At 46.4% G+C, this 27971-nt stretch overlaps 1 protein-coding gene across 5 annotated transcripts in view; it reads left to right on the plus strand.

The window, feature by feature from the left end:
* ABLIM3 (actin binding LIM protein family member 3) overlaps positions 1-27971 on the plus strand; it is a 119073-nt gene that overhangs the window by 63793 nt on the left and 27309 nt on the right. For all 5 annotated transcript variants that reach the window (XM_028849830.2, XM_077937320.1, XM_077937322.1 and 2 more), the window contains exons 6-9: positions 2290-2416; positions 5927-6020; positions 12489-12576; positions 26114-26172. In XM_028849830.2, the coding sequence (XP_028705663.1) occupies positions 2290-2416; positions 5927-6020; positions 12489-12576; positions 26114-26172 (368 nt within the window). The remainder of the gene's footprint in view (positions 1-2289; positions 2417-5926; positions 6021-12488; positions 12577-26113; positions 26173-27971) is intronic.

Below are 27971 nucleotides of genomic sequence, written 5' to 3' on the forward strand. Positions count from 1 at the left end.
AAGGAAGATATTCAGATGAGTAAGTCTGGGCTTAGAGACCACACAATTCATAAGGGAAGGAGCTGGGATTCTCTCCTAGGCCAACTTCCCACCACTCACTCCAACTCTCAACCCAGCCTCTACCCACTGTGCTGTACTATCTCCTACAGCTTAACTCAAGGGGCTAAATTCATCTCAGATGTACCACTGAAAGTTGAAGAGATAGGATTCATTTTCATTACTAGAGTGTAGCCATGAAAGGATCCAGCTATGCAATAAGTTTTTTTTGAAGAAATGGAGAATTGTGTTGTTTGCCAATAACACGTCTTTCTCCGTGGAATCCACAAGTGAATTTGATCAGTGGATGACCTTGTCAAGCAAGAAAAAGTGTAAGGAATAAAGAAGAGAGAAACTATAGTTGTCTTTAATTCTTTGAAAGGACTGTCATATGGGAAAAGAGGTGGATTATTCTTGATGCATAAGAATGGGAGCAGTCACAGGAGTCAAGTCTCGGCTCCACATAAAGAAGACAGTCATGACAATCATACCTGTCCAAGGGCAGAGTGGACTTCCTCACCACCCCTTCCTCAGGAGGAGTTAAACTGCCCACTACTGGAGGTGATTAAGCAGAGGAGGAGTGCCCACTTGTCAAGAATGCTGTAGGTTACTGCATTGAGTGGGATATTTGACCAAATACTCTGTGAGCTCCGAACCCCCGTGGAATGTTGAGGCCCTGTTGGGGAGGCCCACAGAGATACAAGTTCAGTATTAGTGGCCTAGAAAGCTTGACCAGGTGTCTACAGTCCTTGGGTTCATCTATACTGAGCATGGACAAGTCATTTCAGATCCCTGTCTATCTGTAAAAGACAAGGGGGTACCTGACCTCTCTAAGCTATTGCATTCTGGAGTCTAATTATTGGGCAGGGGGTGCAAATAGACTTATAGACTTACGCCAGGAGAATAGAAAGGAAGAGAGATAAATCCCAAAACTCTTTCTTCTCCCAACCCCCATCTGAAGGCCTGGGGCTTGAAGCGTTTTGCAAGTAGAGACCTTTCTGCCCCCAACTTGTACTAAGGGATGTTAGAAAGGCATGCAACAGCCAAGAGGCGGAGTACTGTGGGAACTGACTCATACAAACACTTCATCAGGGCCCCAGACCCTCCGCACAGCTGGCCGGACCCACCACCCTTCCTAGATTTGCAGACACATCATCTTTTCTTCTAGGACAGTCTCCCAGCTGGATGTGGGGGCTGTCCAGCCAGCATCCCCTAACTTTACATGCAGTTTCTGCTCTCCTCACTACTCCCAAGTGTGCATTTGTCTTATGGAGCCAACAGAGAAGTTTTTCCTCTGGTCAACTTTGCCCCATGACCCTTTCCTCCTCCAAAGTGGGTCATCCAGTTGGCTAGGCCTGAATTCCCAGCAGTTGCCAAGTGCCTTGGATGTTGGCTCCATTTCCGGACCCTCTCCAGACATTCATTGAGCAACAAGCTGATGCTAGGCTTGGCCCACATTCTGTTGGCCCCAACTCACATTCCAGGGTGACCATGACAGGGAGTGAGAGCACCTTTCTGGTTTGGGACAGTCTTATCAGGCCCTATAATCCTTGCCACCTGGGAAGGCACATGTTCAATGTGTGAAGCACAATGGGGAAGGGGTGGGCGTGGAAATTCTCTTTGTTACCTGGGTACCATCAGGCCCATTCATTCATACACATTCAGTAAATATGCTTTGAGTTCCTGTTACGGGCTGAGCACTGTGCTAGGCAAAGGAATAGATTTAACCACAAAATATAAACACTGCCCTTGCCATTGAGTATATAGCCTAAGAGTTTGAAAAAATGTATACTTAGCCCAACCCCAGGAGCAGTGCTTCTTAAACTTCACTCTGCATGGAGGTCTTGTTAAAATTCAAGAGGTCTGGGTGGGGCCTGCGATGCTGCACACTGTCAGCTTCCAGGTGATGCTGACACTGCAGATGGCAAGGTCATGGACAGCGGCAGAGCTTAGTTAGCAATTTGAGGAGGGCTGGAAGCAGCGCAGGGTCCACTTTCAGTGAACAATGTGGTCTTGATGACAAGCAGGGAGGTCTTTCTTTCTCCCCTACACCAAGACCCCTTGTCAAGAGGCCAGGGCTCCAGTGGCCTTTCCTCTCCCCTGGGAGAGCCTCTGGGCAGCTGCCAGTGTCAGGGTGGGAGCAACTATGGGAACACTGGCATTCAGGGAGGGGTTTCCTCAACGTGAGCCTGAGATAGCAGGGGTCAAAGGGCCCAGGGTGCTTTGCTCAGCAGTGTCCTCTTGTCTCTGCAGACTGTGCCGGGTGCAAGGAGGAGATCAAACATGGCCAGTCACTCCTGGCTCTGGACAAGCAGTGGCACGTCAGCTGCTTCAAGTGCCAGACCTGCAGCGTCATCCTCACCGGGGAGTACATCAGCAAGTGGGTCCCCCCGCTCCTGCCCCAGCTGCCTGGGCATCTGCATTCTGTGGGGCCTGCCCCATCGGTCCCGTGCCCACCTCCAGCATCATCTCCCTTCCTTTCCATCTGCTGCTGCACTCTGGCCAAACGGCATCTTTCCCAGCAGCCTCTTTCCCCTGTTGGACCCTCCCAAGGGTGTTCCCTCTGCCCGAGACACCCTCCCTGTTCCTCACACACCTGCTGGCCCTTCTCTCCCTTCTGGTCTCGGTCCCCATGCCTTCTCCTCCGGCCATCTCTCATTTACTGCCCCATTTTGGGCCCTCAGAGTACCTTGTTTGTTTCCTTCACACAGGCTGCCACCGTTGATAATTACATATTTATCCCTGGTAACTTTGTAATAATGCTAGTAATACTACCTACCATTTATTGTGCTTTAATTATGGAGAAGGAACTCACTACTTTGTATCACTTTAAATCCTCATAACTGCCCCTTTGAGGAATTTATCCCCCCTGAGTACTTAGACTTGAGAGAGTAAATAACTTGCTCCAATAATAGTGTTTAATCTCTGTCCCCACCAGGACAGGGGCTTTGTTTTAATCACTGCTATATCCCCTGCCCTGAGAGCCACGCCTGACCCACAGTCAGTAACATAGTTGCTGAATGAATTTAATGGAAATGAGAGGAGGTGATGGGTGCACAGGTATCCAGAAAGGCCAACCTCCAGTGACCCACACACTGCAGTATTAGACAAGCGTCCCCTTGTTGCTAGGCCCCAGGGACCACCTTTATATACTCAAGTACCTAAAAGCAATTATCAGCACAGACCCTTTGTCATAGCTTTGATACCACATGACCCCAGACGCTTCTAGATGCCACTCTCTGGCCTGATGCCAGGCAGTGGCAAGCACACAGAGCTGCAATGCACATGCTTCTCCTGTCAAGACGCTGTATTCTAATACAGGAAACATATGCTGCATTCATGAAGAATTATGACACCAGGGAATGTGTGATCAGGAGCCCAGACAAGCTTTATTCTTTAAGACCTTTTTGATCCTAAGCGACAGAAAACCCAACTCCAACTCAATTAAAAGCAAAAATAGGAGTTTATTAACTCACAGATATGGGAAGGCCAGAGGCACACTGGCTTCAGGCATGGAGGAATCCAGGGGCTTAAGGATGTCATTAGTACTTCAGAAGTCTCTGTCTTTCTCTATCTTTTTCTCTCTCTCTCTCTCTCTCTCTTTCTCTCTCTCTCTCTCTCTCTCTCTGTCCCTGTCTTTCTCTGCTGTCTTCATGGTGGATTAGTTCTCAACCTGGCCCTCCCCAAGTGCTAGCAAAGAAGATTGCCGACACTCCAGGCTTTCATACCAAGCCTAGCAGAGGAAGAGGCCTCCTTCCCAGGAACTCCAGCAAACGTCCCAGGGCTGCCTCTGATTTGGCCACTGTTAGGTCACATACCCATTCCTGACCAATCACTGACCCAGAGGATCTGAACCCTAGAGCCAGAGAGCAGCCCCTGGTGACCCACAGGGACCTCAACTGGGAAGGGGTGGCTTCCAAAGCGAAATCCAGGTGAGGTACTATTACCAGCAGAAGGGGAAATGGATGCTGGCCAAACAACACCTGCCTGTGTCCAAGATAACAAGTAAAGGGCTGTGAATATTCAGAGAAAAAAGAGATGACTACTAACTAGCATGAAGTAGAATCTTGAATCTCTGAGAGCTCCGTGGAAGGTGGGGGTAAGACTCAAAAATGCAAAGAAGGAGACTTTCTAGGCAGAATGGCCAGCCTGGGCAAGGCCAGGGTGGTAGGTGGATGTTGGACATCTCCATCCTGTATAGGAGCTCAAATATGTGCCCAGGTGAAGCTGGATCCTGGGCTGCATAGGTGAGCTGAGGTCACATCACCAAGAGCTCTCGATGCCATGCTAGCAGGAGTTTGACATTCCCCTCTATGCTTGCCAAGCAAGGAGTGCCTTTAGTACGTTGCTGGCCAGGAGTGCTTAAGTCTGGAATCCTAAATCAGAATTCTCTAGGGACTTAAGGGATTGTTCAGAGCTCCTCTCAAGGAGGCCCAGCCCAGATTGCCTACCACACCTGGTATCTCTACAGCCTAGCTCTGGGCCCCTTACCTGGCTGCTGGCAGAGTGGCAGGGGACTCAGAGGCACTGGCTCAGGCATCAGATGCCGAGGGTAGAAGCCCAGCCTGTGTGACCTTGGCAAGGGACTCCACTGCTCAGAGTCTCAGTTTCCTCATTTATAAAAATAGAGAGAAGATAATCTACCCAAAGGGTTGTGTAAGGGCTCAGAGATCTGTGCTTAGCACCCAATAAGTGCCCAGTAAATACTCATTTTACCATCCTCTTTTAGAATTGTGTATTGCTAATTCCCCAAGGCCTCACCAACAATGGATCCAAAAGAGATTGTGTTGGCATTTGTACTCAAATCTTGTTGGCTCCTCACATCCACCTTCTAACAAATGACTTTTTCTCCCTGCAGAGCTATCCTCCCGCACCCACAGAGTGAGAACCTGATTGAGCGGGGGAGGAATTGAAAGGGTTGGGGGAGGTTTGTCTCAAGGGCTCACAAACAAGTCCTTGCCTTGTGGGCACAGTCACACCTCCAGACCTTGGTCAGATGGGAGTCCTCACTGCTGCTTCTGTCAGGGTGGACCCCCAGCAACCTCAACAGGGCAACAGCTTCGAGATGGAAAAGTGATGTGCCTCTCCTTTAGGTCTCTCAGTGTCTGAGCCAAGTTCTCTTACACCCAAAAGTGAAAGAAATGTTTCTCTCTCCTCAGAGTTTAGACTCGGTCATTAGAGCGAGGCAGGGCCCAGAATCTAAGCTAAGCTCTCCGATGCCCCCAATTATCTCTACATCAGTCCTAGAGAATTGAGAACCAAATGTCCTCCTCAAAGACCCCCTCTCAGCAATCATGGCGACCTCCAGCTGCCATTTGCTGAGTACTCAGTATGGCTAGGCACTGTCCTGAGCCCTAGGGTACACCGGACCCATCTTCTTTAATCCTCATGACAACCTGGGTGAGAAACCAGACCACCTGGGTTTGAATCCCAGCTCTAGGTCATCCTGGGTGGCCTAGGACAAGTTACTAAAGTGTTCTATGCTTGGGTTTTCTCACCTACACAATGGGGATACTAATAATTCTGACTCAAAGTGTTGTTCGTCAAACACCATCAAAGAGCCCGGCACACACCAGCAAGAAATGTTAGTGGCTATTAGTTATAGGGGGTAGTACAAGAATAAGAGATAACAATCTTATCACTGTCCGCCAAGTGATAAGCATTGGGTAAAAATGGAGCACACGGGAGGTGGTCCCAGGAGGCTTCCTGTCATACACTGATCTGGGAGCACAGTCAGATGATTCTTTCATACAGATGAAATTGTTTATTAAAGGAGGAGCATCGAACTTTGGCTCAGTCACCACAGGCTGCAGGTCCTGAATCTAACTGCCATGCACACCCTCACTGATCCTCTCTAGCTTCCTCATCCTGTGTGAACTTCTTCTTGCAGGGATGGTGTTCCATACTGCGAGTCTGACTACCACGCCCAGTTTGGCATTAAATGTGAGACTTGTGACCGATACATCAGTGGCAGAGTCTTGGAGGTGAGTGGGTATAAGTAACCGTGAAGATGTGGCAGGGTGACCTGTGCCTCCAAAAAGTCATCACAGAAGAAGGAGAAAGTCACCCCACACCTTTTTTTCTATAGCCTCTACCTCCTCCACCTTTGCTTGCTACATGACCTTCAGCAGATAACCTTGCTGAGATCTCTGGGAAACCCCAAAATGAGAAGGTGGACAAAATTCTTCCTGGTTCAAAAAATAGTGTGCTGGGAAAATCAGTTGTATCTTTGATTCGGACCCAGACAGATTTCGAGAGAGTGACTTTAGGATTTTCCTCCCAGCCCTGCCGGAGGATGGAAATCTTTTTTATGGTTTTTTTTTTTTTTTTTTTTTTTTTTTTTTTTTTAAGTATTTGGTAATGTGCTGATTTAAGAGTCAGCTTGTCTAGCAGCTTGCTCCCTAAGCCCTTCTTTGGCGGGTCCATCACCATGGCAACGCCTCTCCCCAGCCTTCAGTGTATGACTCCTTCTGCAGTGACAGACAACCTGCAACACCCTTGCTGAGGCCCTGCTGAGCCCCTGTGCACTGGTCTTTCTGGCCTTTCTTCCTATATCCTGTGGGTCTAGAAGCTATCTTCCTATGCTTTGGGACCACCCACCTTGATGAATTAGAAACAGGGAAGAGCTCAGTGGAAAGGAAAAATAATAGCCTAACAGGAATAATTGAGCTCTAATATTGATTCTACTGCTAACTCCTGCTTGGATTTTGAGTAAGTATCTTTGCTCTTCTAGGCCTCAGTTTTTCCATCTAACAATAGCTAGAGGATCAGATTGGATCAGGTATTGTAAGTAGAATCATTCATTCTGCCAAATCTGGCCAGTTGGTTGTGGTTACCATGAGTGCTTTGTTGAGAACAATTCTGCCGCCACATGTGGACTCAGCAGAAGGGGATGTAGCAACCAGGAAGGAACTCTCTGAGGGCATGCATTGAAGCAGAGCCCTGAGGATGAAAGCCATCCCTGAAGGGGCCTGAGGTGGGAGGAGATAGAGGAAGAATGAGCTTGACCCGTTCAAAAACAGAGAACCCACACAGAATTGTGGCTGCAGGATTTTTCTCAACACAGCACTCATGGTAACCACGACCAAGTGTCCAGATTTGGCTGAATTAATGATTCTGCTCACAATAGCTGACCCAGTCTGCCAGTGTGGCTGAATTCTACAAATTGAGGGTAGCGGAGGATGAAATACAGGAGTATATCATATATGGCATACCGTGTAGGACTTTGTAGACCATGTTTAGAAGTTTGGGTTTTATACTGCATGCAACGAAAAGCCATTGGAGAGTTTTAAACCAAGGACTAACATGATAAGATCATGTTTTTAAAAAGATTCCTCTGGTTACTATGTGGAGAATTGACGGAGAGAGTCAGAGACAATGAGATATAAACAAATGAACAGTGCTGGGAAACATTTAAGCATCTCCAGAGAGCCGTAAGGAGTGCGGTGCAGAGGACGAGGCATGAGTCCAGGAAGGGTTGTTGGGGGTGGGTTTCTGAGGGCCCGGGATACCAGGGTGGAGTTCACATGTGACTCACTGGGCAAGGGAGCATTGTGGAGAGACTGGGCAGGAACGTCCTGGTTAGAGCTGGGCTTCCGGGAGGATGACGTGATAATGTACACAGGCTACATTTGAAGGAAGGAAGCTGGAAGGGATGAGTGAGGAGGCCCCTGCATGACCCAGGCAGGAAGGACTCAAGAGGTACAGTAGCAATGAAGAGGGAAGCCACGCTTGTGCCCAGCCCTATGGAAGTAGAATTCCAATCACTCTGCAACCGAGGGGCAGCTTGCAGACATGAGGATTGAAGGAGAAGCAGCTAAAAGTTGCACCAAAGAATTACCTATTTTTGAGGGATAGGAAGTCTGGTGTCATTGGCAGAACTGGGGACGACAGGGGAAAAAGCTGATCTGGCAGAAACATGGCAAGTACCATTTAGGATGGGTTGTGATTGAAGTCCCAGGAGTATTTCCAGAAGGCAGTCAGAAACACGGATCAGAGGCCGGGCGCGGTGCCTCACGCCTGTAATCCCAGCACTTTGGGAGGCCGAGACGGGCGGATCACGAGGTCAGGAGATCGAGACCATCCTGGCTGACACGGTGAAACCCCGTCTCTACTAAAAAATAAAATACAAAAAACTAGCCGGGCGAGGTGGCGGGCGCCTGTAGTCCCAGCTACTCGGGAGGCTGAGGCAGGGGAATGGCGTAAACCCGGGAGGCGGAGCTTGCAGTGAGCTGAGATCCGGCCACTGCGCTCCAGCCTGGGCGGCAGAGCGAGACTCCGTCTCAAAAAAAAAAGAAAAGAAAAAAGAAATACGGATCAGAGGCTGGGAGCGGTGGCTCAAGCCTGTAATCCCAGCACTTTGGGATACCAAGATAGGATAATCACTTGAGTCCAGGAGTTCAAGACCAACCTAGGCAACATAGTGAGACTTCATCTCTACAAAAAACAAAGAAAATTAACCAGGCGTGGTGGTGCACGCTTGTAGTCCTAGCCATTCCGGAGGATCCCTTGAGCCTGAGAGGTGGAGGTTGCAGTGAGTTGAGATTGCATCACTACACTCCAGCCTGGACAACAGAGCAAGATCCTGTCCGAGGCAAGAAAAATGAGAAAAGAAAAGAAACATGTATCAGAGCTCAGGAACAAAGCTCAGCCTGGAGGAGCCAATCTTATAAACACGAGGCTTTGAATAATAGCACCACTCAGGATTTCCAAGACAGAGGAAAGAGAGCAAGGAAGGATGCTGACACCAACCTTGGTGAGCAGCTGCTTACAGTGAAAGCTACTCAAAAAGAGACTGAGGAGGTAGCAGAGGAAGATATAGGAGGAGAATCAGGGATTCAGTGAAAGGACGGAGCTTCAGAAAACATGGCGAGGTCAGAGTGTTGGTCAAACTCTGCAGAGCAGCGAAGGACTGCGCGGGCTGCGGAAAAGCTGTTGGATGTGGGAAAGGTCACCTTCAGAAGAGTCGTTTGTTGGCTTTGCAGAACTGTAGGGAAGAGGCATCCAGAGTGTAGTAGGTTGAAGGGTCAATGGAGTGGGAAATAGCACAAAAGGAAACTTTTCTTTCCAGAAAGAAAGAACTTAGATTACAGATGGGGCCGCAGATGGGAATTTGTTCAGCATTTCCAAGCTGCTTTGAAATCCTGTTGGTGGCGGCTGCCGTTTCCCCGAGAGTTACTGTTGTTTAGCGTTGTGGTAGACTGTTCCTCCCAGGCAGCTCTTGTGACTGAGTTTCGATTGATTCCATTTCTACAGGGCTCCATTAGCATCTTGAATTTATTGATTTTTTTTTCTTAGAGCTGGAAGAGACTTTTAGCAATCAACTACTTCAACCTCTTCATTTTACAGATGAGAAAAGTGAGACCAAGACATGCAGTGTTTTTCCAAGGTCACAGGCAGCACTGCTGGTAGAGACAGAGCTAAAATCTAGGACTCCAGGCTGCTATATCCACACTGATACCCACAGCTCTCAGCCCCACTCGTGGGTCTTCGAGTTAGCATGATGTCAGGAAATAGACATGGCTGCAGTAAAACAGACTTGGATTCAGATTTTACCACTTCTAGCTCCGAAGCCTTAAGCAAGATACGTCCTCTTAGTCTGTATCTATCAATAGACAATACTACTGTCATTTAATTCCTAATGAACATGTTAGTCAAGACTTTTTGGGCTGCAACAGAAAGGAAGTTTCTCAGCTCCCATAACAAAAAGCCCAGGAGCTGGATCCAGTGCTTAAGAAAAATCATTTAGAATCCCCAGCCATCTTGGCTTACTTTCTTCCAGGTTGAGTTTATTCTCAGGAGGTTCTTCTTGGTGATAGGAAAGTTGGACACCAGTTGCCCCAGGCTTAGATTCTATCAGCCGGCATCCCCAATGGAAAAAAGAGCTTCTCTTTTCTAATAGCTCAGCAAGCATCCTGGAACTAACTCTCATTGGACAATCTCAGGCCCATCCCTGGACGGCTAACTGTGCCCACAAAGTTGGAATATGCTCATTGGTGAGGTCAGCACTACTTAACCCTGTGGACTGATATGGAGGAGAGGTAGCCCCACCAAGGAAAGGCTTGGGACTGTTTCTGGAAGAAGAAGGAAAGAATGATGGCCATGCAGGAACAACAGTGGCCTAAGGTAGAGCCCAGCACATCGTCTGGCACACTGCAGGCATTCAATTAAATTGTTTCTCCTTCTCTTCTCATCCTGTCCCTTCCCATTTCCTCCCTAGGCCACCCCATGGTCCCTTCCTCAGTGACAGAGCTCAATGACTGTCATTGTCACTCTTCCATCCTTGTCTGTTTCCTCACCAAAAAGGACCACAACCTGTTACTTGTTGCTATATTTTTGAACCTGGTTTGCCATTTTCAGTCCTCTCAAATAGGGCTCTGTTTTGAGGTACCAATTTTTTTGCCATTTTTCTTTACTATTTTCCTGATTACAGTTCACTAATAGACAAAATGGCTCATCTCAGCTAGCTGACGTGGTTTTTACTTACTCTGGGTGCTGGCTGCCCTAACCTCCCTTTGCTCAAACTGTTTTCAGCACCATCCAAGACTGGGGGTGCTGAGATGGGCATGAAGCCTCTTTCAGCTGGGGCGAGGTAGTGGGGCATGACATTTAGGAAAATGCTAGGCTTCAGTTTTGCCAAGGCGCTGTTGCCACACTGGAAAACAGGTCTATAATCGAAATGATAAAGAGACACAGAGTAGGAAGAGGCTGCTAATTAAACCGATTATCCTTGTCATGGTACAAGGGAATCAGTCCCACACATTCCAGCTTGGGAAAATAGCAGGCTCCTTCCAAAGTTTGAACATATTTGCTTTGATGATGACAAGGACACTGTCTCACTGGTGCGAGGCCATATAAACAAACGGGGGGAAAGAAGGAATATTGGAGATTTTTTTCTTTTTGTAAAAATCTGCCTTCCCACATTCTTGCTAAGTTTTTAGAATAGAGAGAATATCTCCAGAATAGGCAAGCCCGTCTCAACAATCTTCCACTGCCCCCACATTAAAAAAAAAAAAAGCAAAAAAAAAAAAAAAAACCTAACTTTGGAAATAGGTCTTCTTATTATGCAGTTATAATTTTTGAATTGGAAGGAACCCATTAGCATCACATCAAGTGACGGCTTGGACAGGGACCTTTAAGAACCCCTAACATCCATCAGTTTCCCCTGGGCATTACCCTCCCACAAAGAAAACCCTGCCCTGATGTTGCAAAATATTTCTTCAAACAAGGCCCACCTGCCAGCCCAATTGCTGCACCAAGCCCCTGCATATACAAATGCTGGAGCCGCCACTCAAGGTCCCTTTTACAACAAGCCCTCTTGGCTGGGATTTTGGTGTCAGAACTGTGACTCCAGAAGCGAGTACTGAGCTGGTGACTGGCTCACACAGATCCGGACCCAACATGCTGCTGGCTTGCGGTGAACCCTTGAGGCACACCCTTCTCAGGGGCTGTTTCTTCCCCTCATGGAAGTCTTTGCAGCTGCAAATTATTTTTATTTTTAATTTAAATAGTGATGGGGAAGGAAAGTGAAAATAGGGAAAGGCACTCACCAAAGCCACACTGGGGTGAGCTGGGGTAGGGCTGGACACACCCAGGTGCAAGACTCACAGGACTGGCCTGGGGATCTGGGGGTTCTACAATGGGTCCTAAATCACCCACTGAGCTCTAAAAATCTGTCTTTTGTGTGCCAGTCTCACAATTTTTGCCATGCCTGTGAGCCTCATGTGCTCATTCTTCCATAATACTTTAAGTTGTCTTGAAGTTGGCCCCCTTATATGTAAGAAAACTTATACACGACATAACAGGAAAGCCAGTATCACTTGCCATATTGCATATAACCTGAAAATAGAGTTCTAGCTGGATTCTACTGCACGAGGAGGTTCCAAGCCTCACACCTGTTCTCATTCTTTAAAAGGCAGATTTGTGAGTTTTGGATAGATGTTAAAGACACATGAGCACCGAACTGGTACTTCCTCATTGACAAAATCAGAAGAATGTATAGAGGACTGAAAGGATCTTTTTTTTTTTTCCATTGATCCAATGTTATTAAATCCCAAGTTCATGTACCACTTAAAATCATTTCATGTAACATTGGTGTTAAGGGCCCCTCACTTGGGGAAATGCTGGAATGTCTTCAAAGCAAGCCTGTTTCCTCCTCTGGAAATGAGGAGGTTGGACCAGTGGCCTCTGAAGGGTCCTTCCCAGTGTCAGAATAAAAGAGCAGGTATTCAGGGAAGTCCCCTGAACTGCCATCAGGGACCCATGGAGTGAATCAGGAAGCTTCCTGGCTGGGCTTTTAGATGGTTGTGGACTCCCCTGGGTAACTCCAACCAACTTTAGGGCCATGAAGATGCAAACAACACTAATGTACCCAGGAAAGATTGAAACCCAATCTGCCCCACTAGACAGCAGCCCTGGCTCTCACCTCCTGCTTCATCTCTTCATTTCCATAGGCAGGAGGGAAGCACTACCACCCAACCTGTGCCAGGTGTGTACGCTGCCACCAGATGTTCACCGAAGGAGAGGAGATGTACCTCACAGGTAAGCAAACCTGACCCTCTGTAAGGCCTTCCGATCTGCTCATGACTGGAAAGGAGATGCAGTCTCCTTCAGGTTCAGTGTTATCTTGGCTTTTGGCTCGTCCTCAGAATTGCAATTAATTGGCCCCTCTCTGGGTGGATCGGGAAGGTTGCCGGTGTGGCTAATACGAAGTGACATGTAATCTGCCTTCCGTCTCTGTGCACCTCCACCCGCTGCCCAGCTGGCCTGCTTTCCTGGCAGTGCTCTGAGCAGACTCTCCTGGCTCTGCCTGGGGGTGGAAAGCTGAGCTGCACAGGGCCAAGGGGTCAGAGAACCTCAGAGGGATGCCTGGGTTGCGAAGTGTCTATAGCATCACAGCCTCTACTCCACCTCCTTCTCCCCACATCTCACAGCATCATGCCAGGCTGCTGCTCGGGGCTTCCCAGGGACTCTTAGAATGCACAGAGGAATGAGGAGTGTCAGTCGTCCCCACAAAGCTAACCAGAGCTGCTTTCCCTCTGCTGCTTCCCAGCCCTCTTACCCCAGGATTCTTACAACAGTCTCCTAATTAGTCTCCAGATTCTGCTCAGCCCTCTACCCTCCGCCCAGGCCACCATCCCAGGGCATCATGTGCTCTTGGCACTGCCCTGCTCTTTGGGGCCCCTCCCTGTCTGTCTGCCTATTTAGCTACAAACACTTCAGCCTAGCATTTAAAATCTTGCCGAGGTCCCAGGCTTCCTTTGTAGCCTTGAACATACCCAACACCTAAGCTGCCAAAGCCAACTTTTGATGGTTTATTCATCCACTCAGCGACTGTTCCTTGAGCCCTGCCATGTGCAGGCTCTGTGCCAGCATCCGTGGTGAGGCTCACCCAGCCCTACAGTCCCCTGAAGGAGATGGGCATTAATCCATAATCACACAAATAAACGTCAGCCATGATAAGTGTTATGGAGGAGAGAAGTGTGGGGCTTTGAGAGCACGTAAAGGGGTAGGAGGAGTATCCAGGAGGGCTCCCTGAAGAAGGGCCAGGAGCAGAGATCCAGACCATGAGCAAGCGTTAAGTGGTATTGTAGTTCATTGGGGCTGTTATAACCTGAGCAGACTGAGATACAGACAGGGCAGCTTATAAGCAGAAATCTATTTCTCACAGTTCTGGAAGCTGGGAAGTCCATGACCAAGGGTCCAATAGATTTGGTGTCTGATGTGGGCCCACTTTCTCAGAGATGGCACCTTCTCTCTGTGTCCGCACATGATGGAAGGGAAAAGGCAGCCCTCTGGGGCCTCTTTTATAAGGGCACTGATCCCATGACCTGATCACCTCCCAAAAAGCCCCACCTCCTAAGACTATCACCTTGGGGGTTAGAATTTTGGCATATGGATGTGGGGGACACACAAACATCCAGACTGTAGCACTGAACAAAATGCAGAATACGATGCACCAAACTGAGAGGACAGAGCTTGCAAGACTCTGAGGTGGGTGAAGAAATGGCGAGTGCATGAGAGCGAGCAGAGCCTGTGTGGCTGGGGTGCAGATGGAGGTGAGATGCAGCTGGGAGGCGAGCAGGGTGGATGGACTGGGCCTTGTGGCAAGACTTTGTTTGGCCTTGAAATGAACTCATGGTCCTTTCTCTTGTCTTCCTGTGCCCTTCTTTGGAAATCCTGTCATTTGAGACCCAGTTCAGTCACTACATGCTTCACAGACACCCAAGATTCCCCCAACCCCACCCACAATTTAACACAGTCCCCTGTCCCCACATCCCCACAGCCCTCTGTCTGCCCCAGTCCCCTCCAGCTTGTATGAGAGTTGTTGGCCTCCTCCCTAAGGTCCTGTGCTCCTGGCACTGGTCCCCCAGCCCTGACACTGGCCCATGCGTACTCCCTCCACAGGTGAATGTCATTGGTGGAGTCGCTGTGATTGGATAGCCATCTTGAGAAGGAATTAGGGCCCTTCCTCCAAGTAGATCTAAGGCCAGGGCAGCAGTTACAGGGAGTGTGTCAGTATCAGCTTGTCCTAGCCACAATGCCCACAGCCATGAGTTCCCTCAAGATGCAATGAGTCCCCCTGTGCCTACAGCCGAGTTCCTCAGCCTCAGCACTGGTGACACTGTGGGCTGTCCTGTGCATTGTAGGGTATTTGGTGGCATCCTTGGTCTCTACCCACTAGATGCCAACCATGTGCTTCTTCCCACTGACAAATCAAAAATGTGTCAGATATTGCCACATGTCCCCAGGGGTTCAAAATCATCCTCAGTGGAGAACCACTGGCCTAGAGCTACCCAACAGAAACTTGTGCCATCTGCTAAGAATCCTGGAGCAGGAATTCCTATGTTAGGTTAAACAAAGTGACCATTTCTAAGATGCTGTCTACTTACTTATATGAACTGATGCTGGAGGAGTAAGTATCCCAGAGTCACTCTAAACTGTAAAGTGCCAACCCTCATTGCAGAGATGGGGAAAATAGACCCAGAGAAAGGAAGAGACTTGTGTGAGAATGGGAGCATGCAGGGGCAGAGCAGGGCCTGGCCTTGCAGTTCCCTTCAGGGCTCTTTCCATTTTACCCCTGGGACCCAGGCCCTGCCTGATACTCAGGTCCCTGCCCCTTACTGTGCACACCAATCCTTCGTTACCTGGGTTCTTGAGTGATTCCTACTGCAGGACCCAGTGTTACGAGGCTCAGCAACCTGCACCATACCTTCATCCTGACCGCCATGGGAACCTGGAGTTTGCACTTGGCTTGAAAATTTGTTGCACAATATTCCTCTCCTCCTTCCCTGGTGAACACACCTCCTAGTGTTGAAACTGTCCTCCCATTCTCATCCCTACCTGGATATCACTAGAGTAAACCACATCTTTGCCTCTCTGCCTGAATTCCTAATCTTAATCTTTCCCCGTTTGGTGATTTGACCCAGAGTGCCTCAGCGGGGATCCTGGCTCCACTGATTACTAAGCTTTTGACCTTGGGCAAGTCTCTTAACTCTCTGAACCTTGGCTGCCTAATGTGTAAAATGGACCGAGAACAGTTGCTATGAGATATAGGTGTAGTGATTTCCTGACACATGGGAAGCTCCCTGTTCATTCATTCATTTAGCAAATATCTATTGAGTGTCTACTGCGTCCCTGCTGCTGTTCTCACAACTGAAGGTGTGGCAGTGAGCAAATCAGTCAAAGGCCCTGCCCTCATGGAGCTCACAGCCTCACAGGTTAGTGCCTTCACTCTTCCAGCTTCCCACAGATGCTGAAAGAGTTAAGCAAGGAAGTCAAGTGCACAGCTTTGCGATCCTGAGAGAGAATGCACCATTAAACCTACAGCGGAAATGCCTCCAAGGGTGGGAGATATTCTTAGTAATGAAGACGGGCCTGTCACCCTCTCATTAATTATCCCCATCCCTCTCCTCCTGGCTCCTGGGTGAGTGGGAGTAATTGCAGGGCCTTCAAGGACCTGCCTCAAAGGATGCTAAGTGATCCTGGAATGAGGGGGACCAGGCCAAGCAGTGCTAGAGTCAAGCTCACTTGGGCTGTGGGTGTCTTGTGGGGGTTCTGCTACCGCTGAGATCGGGCCTTGGACACCCTCACCAAGTGGGGACACCAGGATTCAATATGATATACCCCAGAAGTGGCAAGAAAACCCTGCTCCTGGGTAGCTCAGGAGTGTAAAGAAATGGCTGAGAGCCAGGACTCCTGGGTTCAAGCGTCAGCAATTCCACTAATAGGCTGTGGCCTTGAGAAGTGACTTCCTTCTCTGGGTCTCTTCCTTCACCTGTAAAATGAGGATAGCATCACTGTCTTTCACTGATCCACTCAAACTGGGGGCCACGCTGTGTGCCAGGCTCTCTGCTACATGCTGGGCATTCAGAGATGAGTGAGGCAAGCATGCTTGCTGCCCTGGTGGAGTTCATTCTCCGGAAAGAGAAACCAACAGTGCCAAATAGAAGTGTAAACATTCAATGACAAGATGTGACAAGTGCTGCACAGAGAAAGTTTGGAACAATGGGCACGTGTTATAAAGCCCCTGCTCTAGTCTGGGAAGCCAGGGAAGGTGCCCCTAAAAAGGGATATTTCAAGCCAAGACCTTGAAAATGAGTAGGAGGTGGGGGGCTGAAAAGGGCAGGAAGATTGAGAAGGCAGCGAGAACAGCGAGTGCAAAGGCCCTCCCTGGGTGGGTGGAAGCAGTACAAGGTAGAGAATCTGAGGCAGGCCCACTTACCTGGCACCATATGCCACAAGACCCTCATGAACATTAGGGGCGAGAGTGAAAGTGAAGGCACTGGGGACTCCATAAAGCGACTTATATAAGAGAGGGAGAGTGCTGGGATGCCTGCAAAGCTTACAAACCCAGCCTTGTCAGTTCTGGAGCTGGACACAGCATGGTACTGGCAAATGGTCCTTGGGAGATTCTTTGGGTGAGTTTGTTTGTGTTTTAATTGCTATGTGATGGCTTTCTGATGGGCTCTAATTGGGAGAAGTCTGACGTCTGTCTGGAGGAGAACTTCTGGGGCCCCAGGAGACAAGAGCAAGTTTTATTTGTTTTAAGTTCTGTTGTGTATTCAGTCTTTTAACTGTGTTTGTAAAGATGCCAAATATCTAATCTGTTTGTTATCCAAACCCTTCATTTGGGCTTCATCAGGAAATTAGGTCACTCATTTTGTGCAGCAAAATAATGGCCAAAATGCTGCAGGTTCAGGGCAAAACTTATAGTGAAATCCCAGAGGTTGCAGTTACTGGATCGGTGAGAGTTTTTTAAAATCCCAAATGTGGTTCACGAGACAAATTTTGCTCTTGTTCTAAATGTGCCTGTACCCAGGAAAAGGGAGAAAATAGACTCTTCTCCTCTTCTGTCTACACCAAATACCCCCCTGTTCTAAGACCTGAGACAATAACCCTGGAACTACGCAAGTTCAGCTGCACATTTTTAAACAATTCTCTGTTATCATTTGTGTATTTAACTAAAACCCACAAGGCAGGAAATCATTTATAAAATACTGGACAAACCCCGCTCTGCTAAAGGAAAGTATTATAACAAATTGTAGGTCTCACCAATAATAATGATAATATTAATAATAAAAATATTAATAATAATAAAATGCCACCATTTTATTATTGTTAATAATATAATTATTATTTGTTGGTATTTGTTGAGCATTTACTATGTACCAAGTATTGTACTAGGAGTTTCAAACACAGTATCCCATTTTATCCTCACGACAACCCTGTCAGCTAAAAACTATTAATGTCGTCATTTTAGAGGATGAGAATGAAAGTTTAAACAGCATACGCCACTTGGCCAAGGTGGGCCTGTCTTGCTAGGGTTCTTGGAGGCAATTTTCTTATATCTATTACCAGAATTCTTAAACTGGTTCATGGTCAGCCTTTTGAATTCTATGAATCTTCTGAAATTGCTTGGAGGCAATTTTCTTATATCTATCACCAGAATTCTTAAACTGGTTCATGGTCAGCCTTTTGAACTCTATAAGTCTTCTGAAATTGCTTACTAAATTTTGCATGCTAGGTGTGTTTCTCTAGGGAGAGAGTCCATAGCTTTCATCAGATTTTCAGAGGTGTCCATGGGCCAAAATAAAGTGAAGAGCCTTGGTTCTGTGTTAACACAAATCCGAAACAGAATCTCGAAGACTTGTTTTGATAATTACAACAAACCCTTCTCTTGTGTAACTGAATCTATTTCAGATTACTATTTTTTATTATTATTATTTTTAGCTCAGGGGATATAAGGTCCCGGTTTCAGGAGCTGTGTATTTCTGGCACGGCTGGGATGTAACTCAGAAAAGGTGCACTAAGCTAAGAGATGTTCAAGTGAGGGCCTCCCGTTGTGATGGGTTGTGGAACGCCAGCCCTCAGTCATCATCTACGCATTTCATGAAACCACCCTCTAAAAGGCACTATTGTAGTATTGGTTGCTATAATTTCGTAGTTTAGCATTATTACTTTAAATTGGATTTCTCTACTGACAGCTTAGGTTGTAGGAGTTATGCTTAAAAACTTTAAATCTTATGTTTCCCCAATCCTGCTACCTAATTTTAGATTCTTCAGACATATTCTGTTACTGTACTAAATTGATACTTCCTAAAGTCTGACTCTCCTAAGCATATTTCATTTTAAATACAGTATATTTTAATTTTTGATGAGCTGCCTTTTTTTCCTAGATTTTAAGGGTTACCAAGCATCTTGAATCATATAGAAAGTGTTACAGTATAGTAGCTAAAGGTTTGTATTTCTAAAGTTTGTTTCCAGCTTCTCCTCTCTCAGGTCACCACAAACTCATGCCGATGTGGCCATTTTCTCACCTATCACATGTCACATCGACTTCAGCAGTCAATTTGTCCATGTTGGTCAGAATTAGGTCCAGAGTAGCAATTTCCCGGCTTACTTCCTCCATTTTCTGAGAAACAAAATTGCCTGCTGGGCAAGTCAAGAACTTGTCAGATATTCAGCTTTTAGCTCGATGAGACGTTTTATTAGTCTAGACTTTTCAGGTGACAGAAACCTAACTCAAGCTATGTTGAGTTAGGCAAAAGAAGATTGATCGGCTCACAGAACTGAGAAGCATCTAGGAGCAGCACAGCTGGGTGGAGGGGCCCATGAGCACCATCAGGTTCTTCTCCCTGTTTCTGTCTATGTTTGGTCCCATGCTCTCCTGCCCAGACTGGCTGCCTCCATGCAGCGGGCCAGAGGGCCTGGCCAGCCACCATCAGCACAGAGAGGCAGCATGTCCCAATAGGCTCAGCAGAGAAATTCCAGAGGGTCTGAGGACCTGTGTCTGAGGACCACACCCAGGCCAGGGTGGGGAGACAGAGATGGACAAGCAAGTTAGAATCTAAGCTCCTTAACCCCCAACTTCCCATCTGTAAAGAGGGATGAGGCTAGTCTCCATCTCACAAGGCTGCTGTGAAGATTAAATGAACTAATGAATGCATAGTAAAGACTCAGCCCAGGGCCTAGCACTGCTGGTTCTGCCAGTCTGAGCTCCTGATAACCAGCCAGTTATATAGAAATGGCCATTCCCATGATGCAATGCACTAGTAAGTGCTTGCTGTTGTCAATATTATCATCATTTTTAAGAATATTTAGCATAAGGTGCAGCCTATGTACTCAATAAATGGCAGTTATTATTTTTTATATTTAAGCACTATTGTTGTAAAGTGTGTGACACAAGGCCTGGCATCGACACTCCATAAATATTAGTTATAATAGTAACAATACAAATAATAAGAATACTTAGGGCCTGGCACATACGAAGCACTCAATATACTTTAATTACTGACCCAACTGTTATTATCAGCACCTATGATTTCTTGTGAATTACAAGGCAACTCGGAATCGCCATTCCCCTCATCCTGCCCGATATTCTCCATGGTAACTAAGCACTTTTCTCCCTCCCAGCCTCTTTATTAAGCTTCGGGCCCACTTCATCATGTCAGCTCCAGGCAAGCTGGTCTTTCCCACTTCTCCTGAGGTGCCCTTGTCCCTGGGCACAAGCCCAACCTCCCAGGAGGGTGTGCTGGCAACCAAGCCAGGCTTCTGTTCAGTGACTCCACCTGCATGGCCAGCCTGCCATGTGTTGCAACCCCCTCGCTCGCCCAGGCCCCAGCTTCCTGCTCCCCTCAAGTCTCCCTTTTACTGCTCTCCCCTTCCCCAAACTAGATCCTGGCACACAGATTATTTTTGTAGGTAGAAGAGAGGAGACAATAATAACAACAATAACCAACACTTATATAGTCGCTGACATAGGCGGACACTGTTCTAAGTGCTGTGCATGGATTAACTCATTAATCCTCAAACCAAACCTATGAGGCAGATACTGTTGTCATCCCTGTTTTATAAATAGGGAAACCAAGGCACAGAGAGGCAACTGACTTGCTCTAGACGATGCAGCTAGTAAGTGATGTAGCCAGGATTGGAACCCCTTAAGAATATTACATGAAATTATGCATAGAGTGCCTGATACCAGTAAAGATTTACTAACGCCCGAGATTATAATGATCACATTGTTGTTATTACAGGGCAGATTCAATAGCATTGTTCACTCCTCTCTCCTGCCGAGTTTGGCACTTTCAGTAACAAAGGAGCACCAGAGTGCCTTGGTCTACAGAAGCAGTGCACCTGCTGGGAGGAGAGGAATGGGAAATTTTTTATGTTAATGTAAAATTCTCATAACATAAAATTAACCATTCTAAAGTGTACAATTCCGTAGCTTTTAGTGCATTCACAATGTTGTACAACCACCATCTCTATCTAGTTCCAAATCATTTTCATCACTTCAAAAGGAATCTTCATACATGCCATTAAGAAGTCACTTCCCGTTCCCCTCTCCTCCAACCCCTGGCAATCACCAATCTGTTTTCTGTCTCTATGGATTTATCAGTTTTGTATGGCTCATACAGATGGAACCATACAATATATGTTCTTTTGTGACTGGCTTCTTGCCCTGAGAATAATGCTTTCTAGGTTCATCCGTATCGTAGCATGTATCAGTAGGTCATTCCTTTTATGGCTGAACAATATTCCGTTTTTGGATCTACCACATTTGTTTATGTGGATGAAGGTGCTTTTCAATTTTTTATTTCCATAGGTAATCAGGGAATAGGTGGTGTTTGGAAGCTCTTTAGTGATGTTTTGTGAGATTTTAGTGCACCCATCACCTAAGTAGGACACAATGCACCCCATTTGTAGTCTTTTATCCCTCACCTCTTTCCCAACCTTACCCCTGAGTCCCCAAAGTCCATTGTGTCATTCTTATGCCTTTGCATCCTCATAGCTTAGCTCTCACTTGTGAATGAGAACATACAATATTTGGTTTTCCATTCCTGAGTTACTTCACTTAGAATAATGGCCTCCAATTTCATCCAGGTTGCTGTGAATGCCATTATTTTGTTCCTTTTATGGCTGAGTAGTATTCCATCATATATATATATATATATCACATATATATATATCTATCTCACAGTTTCTTTATCTACTCATTGATTGATGGGCATTTGGGTCGGTTTATGTGCATGGAGATTTTAAAGGAGCAATTCCAAGGTTCCTCCCAGTCTATTGCCACAAAGATAGTGCTGCTGTCATAAAGGCAGAGGTCTGAGAAACCTCATCCTGCTATGGTGAAAAAAAATCCAGAGGCCGGGCATGGTGGCTCACACCTGTAATCCCAGCACTTTGGGAGGCTGAGGGGGCCAGATCATGAGGTCAGGATACCGAGACCATCCTGGCTAACACGGTGAAACCCCATCTCTACTAAAAATACAAAAAATTAGCCGGGTGTGGTGGCACGCACCTGTAGTCCCAGCTACCCAGGAGGCTGAGGCAGGAGAATCACTTGAACCTAGGAGGCGGAGGTTGCAGTGAGCTGAGATCGCACCACTGTACTCCAGCCTGGGCGACAGAGCAAGACTCCATCTCAAAAAAAAAAAAAAAAAAAAAAAATCCAGAGAGGAAACCTGCTGTAAGAGAATACCCTAGCTAGGGTCAAGGCCAAAAACTCAAATGCCCACATCAAGGAGTGGGAAGGGCTGGGAGTCAGAAAGTAGGGAGGGTCACTGGTGACCTGCAATATCTAAAAATCTTCAGACTCAGAACCTCCCAATGGAGGTTCTTTCAATCACTGTGCTTGTAAGTTCTAGAATGCCAACATTCTAGAAGACTATGATACCAGCTCCAGCTTTGGCATTAAAAAACAAAAAGCATTGGCTGGGCATGGTGGCTCATGCCTGTAATCCCAGCACTTTGGGAGGCTGTAGCGGGCAGATCACCTGAGGTCTGGAGTTGGAGACCAGCCTGGCCAACATGGAGAAACCCTGTCTCTACTAAAAGTACAAAATTAGCCAGGTGTGGTAGTGCATGCCTGTAATCCCAGCTACTCGGGAGGCTGAGGCAAGAGAATTGCTTGAACCCAGGAGGCACAGGTTGCGGTGAGCCAAGATCACGCCATTGCACTCCAGCCTGGGCAACAAGAGTGAAACTCCATCTCAAAAAAAAAAAAAAAAAAAGGCTTGGCAAATCTAACATCAGGATACAACAGAGAGGTGGGTGGCTTCCCCAACATTAAATCAGCCCCAAATGTTACAGGTGTGGTGTGTGCTATAACCAGTCAAAGAGATAAGACTGACTACTGACTCTGCTAAGGATTAAAAATGGCCTTAATACCTGGCTGACAGATAGTTTTGGAGATTCACATCTCTGTCTCTGAGTCAGCTGATACAGAAATAGCTAATCCTTCACTTCCATAACCTCATAGTAGGTTTTAACTGCAGAGCCTGGAATTGTGGGTGACAATCTCAGAGGACAAGAGAATGTGACTCATGGAACCAGGAGTTGAACAAGCAGAAAATGTACTCTTACAAAAAGCTAGAGCTCTGTCTTGTAAAATTGGTTTCTTTATCACATAACATTCCAAGAAAATAAATTTAGAGTGTTTTCTGGTATTTAGCCCTGTGGTTCTCAAATTATGAGTCATAAAATCACCTGGGGAGCATGTTAAATCACAGATTCCCAGGTCCCACCTCCAGGAAGTTGGTGTCAGTGGCTTCAGCCGGGGGGCCCAGGAATCTGAATTTTACCAGGCTGCAAGACAAGTGGTCCACAGGTCACAGTTTGACATGCCCCAATATAGTGAATATGCTTGCAGACTCAGTCTGGAGCTGTAGCTGTCTAATCAGAGTCTAGATTGTACTACTTGTCCAAATCTCTGAGCCCAACTTAGAGAAGCCAACTGCCTAAGATAGAATGCCGTATTTCTTTTATTTGTTCACTCAATGAGTATTTATTGAGAATCTGCAGTCCCTGCAGATATATCTGTAGGTAAGATAGACATGAATCCCTCTTCTCATAGAATTTACATTCTTATCGGGATAAATGGATAGGGGCAAATAATTATCTTGTCTGTACAGTAAAACCTGTTAAGATGGAAACAGAACCTCTAAGGATTTGGGGGGCTGGTAAATATCCCTTAGCGTAAGTACCATGTGCTGAGTCTCCTTCCTAATATCCCTGCTGAGCATTTATATACCCAATGTGTACTTAAACACTTTTAGGGACAAGGGCTCACTGTCAGTTCAATAAGGCCATTCAGTTCTTAGGTGTTAAATGTTTCTTCCCTGAACCCCCTGCCCTTAGTCCTAGTTCTACTTTATAAGACTTGCAAAACAAATTAATGCCTCTTCCTACAGAGAGTCATTAAAATCTTCAAAACTAGTTTTCACCATTCTGTTAAGTCTGTTCTTCAGGGTAAAGACCCAGCCTTAGAACTGCATTTGAGCCCCCTTCCTAGGATGGCCACCATTCTCCCGTGGGTGCATTTTATCTAGTATCTTTTTGGGGGAAAAAATACAAAGGTAGGGTCCAATGAGTCATTCACATGCATTTCTTTATTAAACACACATGGACCAGGCACTGTTTTTGGCTCTGGGGATAAAGTCCATGGAAGAGAAAAACCATCTTCTTCACCATAACGTTGTCCTTCTGTTAATGCCACATTGTTGAGCTATTGGCCAAGGGAATAAGCTCAGAAGACTGTAATTTCACAGGGATCTTCATGAACAAATCATCTTTTCTTGCATTCTTTATCTAAGTTTATTGCTAGCTACCAACTAACTTTTTTTAGCCTCTTTTATTTACAGATATACTACCAACTCCCAAATTCTGATGTTTTTCATTTCTATTTTTTTTCTTGTTTGATCCTCCTCTCCTTGTTTCTTATGTAAATATGCTTTCCAGTATGCAGAGTACTGAAGCTAATGACCATTTTTGGCTCAGTTTTATTTCAGAGTGATATGCCAATGTCATGGGGTTAGAAAGCAAAAGAAACCCTCTAGTCTGACCCCCTCACTTGACACATTATTTCCCCGCATGAGGACTTCTGCCCTCTTGATCTTTCCTATGCCTCTTTAACTTAAGTTCATGACCTCCTCAGACCTCTATGTCCATCTCATTCATTTCCTACAGGGACCTGTAACATGTGTTTCCTGCCACAGCCACAGTCATAAACAATTCCTGATAGATTCAGAAGCAACTCAAAGAGGAACCGGAAATGCTCTCTCTAATAACTCCCTAAAGTAAGAATCCCGGCACACAGCTTGGTAGTGGACACACCCTGTGATTGCTGGATCAAGCCACAGACTCAGAGTCCCTCTACTGGGCTCTGAGAACCACTGCATTTTACTTTAGAAAGAATTAAACTCAGTTGAATAATTAGGAACACCCAAGAATGTCGGCAGACAAAAATCAAAGATTCCTGTTCCGCAAAAGACAAAACTGCCCATAAAATTAGAATCTTGGAGATGAAAATAATCTTCAAGGCCATCCAAATCCCACCTTATTGTTCTTCAGATGAGGAAACTGGGACCCAGAGAGAGGATGTGTTAGGGGCTGAGCAGAGACAAAAAACACAGGCCTCCTCACTTCAGGCCTCTCTTCTCTTTTTCACTCCGAATTATTGACCTTTCACCACCATCTCATCCCTTAGCTAGTATTCCAGTCCTGGGGGTTCCAGGCAACAAAGCATAATATAAAGTATATCCTAGAAACAAAGTCAGACAAACAAATGCCATCTGGGTGCTCAGGAATCCAGCCATTGCTGGCTCCTTTCCTTTTAGGGCTGGTTATAAGGGGGATGGCTCCAGAGGGATAATATGTTCCTATTTTTCCTTCTAATCCAGGACACCTGTCCCTTCTCTGGGGAATGTGTCATATTTGGGGCTGCTTTTCAACATGTGGGCAGCCACCTGTTGTTCATGCCTTTCCAAATTGGCCTTTCGGGTTTGGGGCTGGCCAACTGGACCCCCACCCACAATGAAATGTGGGCATTAGCAGTGTACTAAATTTGAAGAGTCTGGACCCTCTGAGGAATTAGCAGGTCAAAGCAATGCTCACAAGCAGAATATACACCATGACACCTCCTCCCCCTTAAATGTGATAGCTCTGGCAGACCGTCATAAGTCTTTAAGAGAAAAGAAAGCTGGAGTTCACCATGCTCTGTCACTCTTTTTTATCCACACTGTCATTTATTCATTCGAGAAATATTTATTGACCACCTGCTATGCGTCACTCACTGCCAATCATATACTCATCTCTTCACCCCACAAACATGTACGGGTCTCTTCTAAGTGCAAAGTCCCATGCTGGGGACTGTGGGAGATGTAGCAATGAATAAAGCTCAGTTCCTACCCAGAAGAAGCTCTTGATTTAGTGAGGAATGAAAAATCCACAAGCTACTGTGCCGTAAGGCTGTATGTGTGGAAAGAGAGACAAAGAACTATGGATCACAGAGGAGAGAGAAGTCACTCCCAACTGGCAGGTAAGAAAGTTTGCAAGAGGATGTCATGTGAGCCCTAGACCTTGAGGAATGGGTAGGATTTGGACACACAGAAAAAGATGTGAGTTGTCGCATAGGTCTGAGAGGTGCCAGGAGGAAGCTGGGAAAGCCAAGGAGGCCCTTCTGGCAGACGTGTAAGGGACATATGCTGACCATGGAGTAAATCAAGGTGGGGCATGGGGAGAGTGCTGGAGGGTTTGAAAGGTCTGACTCTTCGTTACTTTCCTGACCCCTTAGGTTCTGAGGTTTGGCACCCCATCTGCAAACAGGCAGCCCGGGCAGAGAAGAAGTTAAAGGTAAGCAAGCTAGTAGATCCCAGACCAGCACTCCTACTTTGCTACTTTCTGCCACAGGTTAAGGGAGCTGTGCTTTGGGACAGGGTCAGCATTCCATAGTGTGCACACTCCCAAATGTGTGCCTATGTCCTTGGATTTTCCTAACGGCAACACCTGCCCCATGGGGTTTTTGAGGGGGTTAAGATATCGGATATGAAAGCACTCTTAAAACTGTAAAGCACTGTATTCCTGTGAGTTTTGTGTTTCTGGGGCGAGGCTGTAACTCTACCATTGCTCGCCAAGATGGCGGCCTCGCTGGGACCATGGTTTTTCCCAGCCTAAGGTCGCTCATTAATAATAATAGTTAATAATGTCACAGTAATTGACAGTTTACAAAGTATCTTCACAGCCACTGTCTGATTTTACTCCTTTAACCCTGTGAGGCAGATGGGCAAGAAATTTTATCTTTGCCTTGCCTGTGAGAAAACCAGGTCTAAAGAGGTGATGATTTGCCTGCAGTAGCAAAGCCAGGCAGAAGCACAGCCGACATCCCCAGGTATGCACGGGGCCAGCTGAGGTCCTGCGTCCCTCTGAATTACTGTGCTCTGACAAATGTCAGGAAGCCTTGTGAATCTGGGTTCCTGACACTGCAGAGAGGGGTTGAGTCTTCCAGGCTGCGGGAGGGATCCATTTTCTAGGTCTTTGATGATGTGGAGGAGACACCTGGGGTGTGTGTTGGGGGATAGGCAATGGGGCCTTCACATCCTGGCCCCCAGATATCAAGTTGACCCCTTGGGACTCTATTGTGTTACCCACTAGAGTCTCTCCAACTAGAAAAGCAAGTGCACAATTTCTGAGCAGCTAAACATGTCTTCCTTGCTATCTCATCCACTTAATGAAAGTTTTCTGAAAGAGCCAGTCTATTGATGCATAATTATTTTTTTAACCCCTGAATTTCTTTCCCTGTTTCTTCCAAGACCCTCTTCCATTTAAGGTGTAAGACCTACTTGTCCCTTTCTTCATTTTCCTCCTCTTTGGTGGCATTTCCCAAACTTCAGTCATCCTCTACAACCCTGATGCCTGTTGCCATATCTGGGCACCACCTGTTTCATTATATACTTAATATTTTTCTCTAAATCAAGTCACTACTTTTTATTAACTTAACTTATTTTAAAATAAAACTTTATATTGCCATGTGGAAACCAGTTATACTTGCTATAAATAGAAGGTAATCATAAAATAAATTCAATGGTAATGAAATAATTCTTAAGAATAAATCTTTAAAATTCTAGCTAGACAATGTTGCCTGCACTCTCTTTGTTTAAAAAGGGAAATTGGGTTGGGTGTGGTGGCTCACGTCTGTAATCCCAACACTTTGGGAGGCCAAGGCAGACGAATCACTTGAGGTCAGCAGTTCGAGACCAGCCTGGCCAACATGGTGAAACCGCAATTCTACTAAAAATACAAAAATTAGCTGGGTATGGTGGCCCATGCAGCTACTCAGGAGGCTGAAGCAGATTAATCACTTGAAACCTAGAGGCAAAGATTACAGTGAGCCAAAATTGTGCCACTGCACTCCAGCCTAGGTGACAGAGCGGGGCTCTGTCTCAAAAATAAAATAGGAAATTGGCAATTGTTGAGAGAGTTGTTGAAATGTATTAGCAACAAACTGAGACTGCCTCCTTGATCTAATCAAGGGGATTGAAATGTTAGATTTTACTCTCTAACTCTATGATTCAGTATTATCAAGTGTTGCACCTTCATCTTCCCAGAACCACCGCTAGTTCACAGTCCACTGTTTAGGAAACTTTATAACCCCA

Source organism: Macaca mulatta, chromosome 6 (genome assembly GCF_049350105.2).
Source record: "Macaca mulatta isolate MMU2019108-1 chromosome 6, T2T-MMU8v2.0, whole genome shotgun sequence".
Lineage (NCBI taxonomy): Eukaryota > Metazoa > Chordata > Mammalia > Primates > Cercopithecidae > Macaca > Macaca mulatta.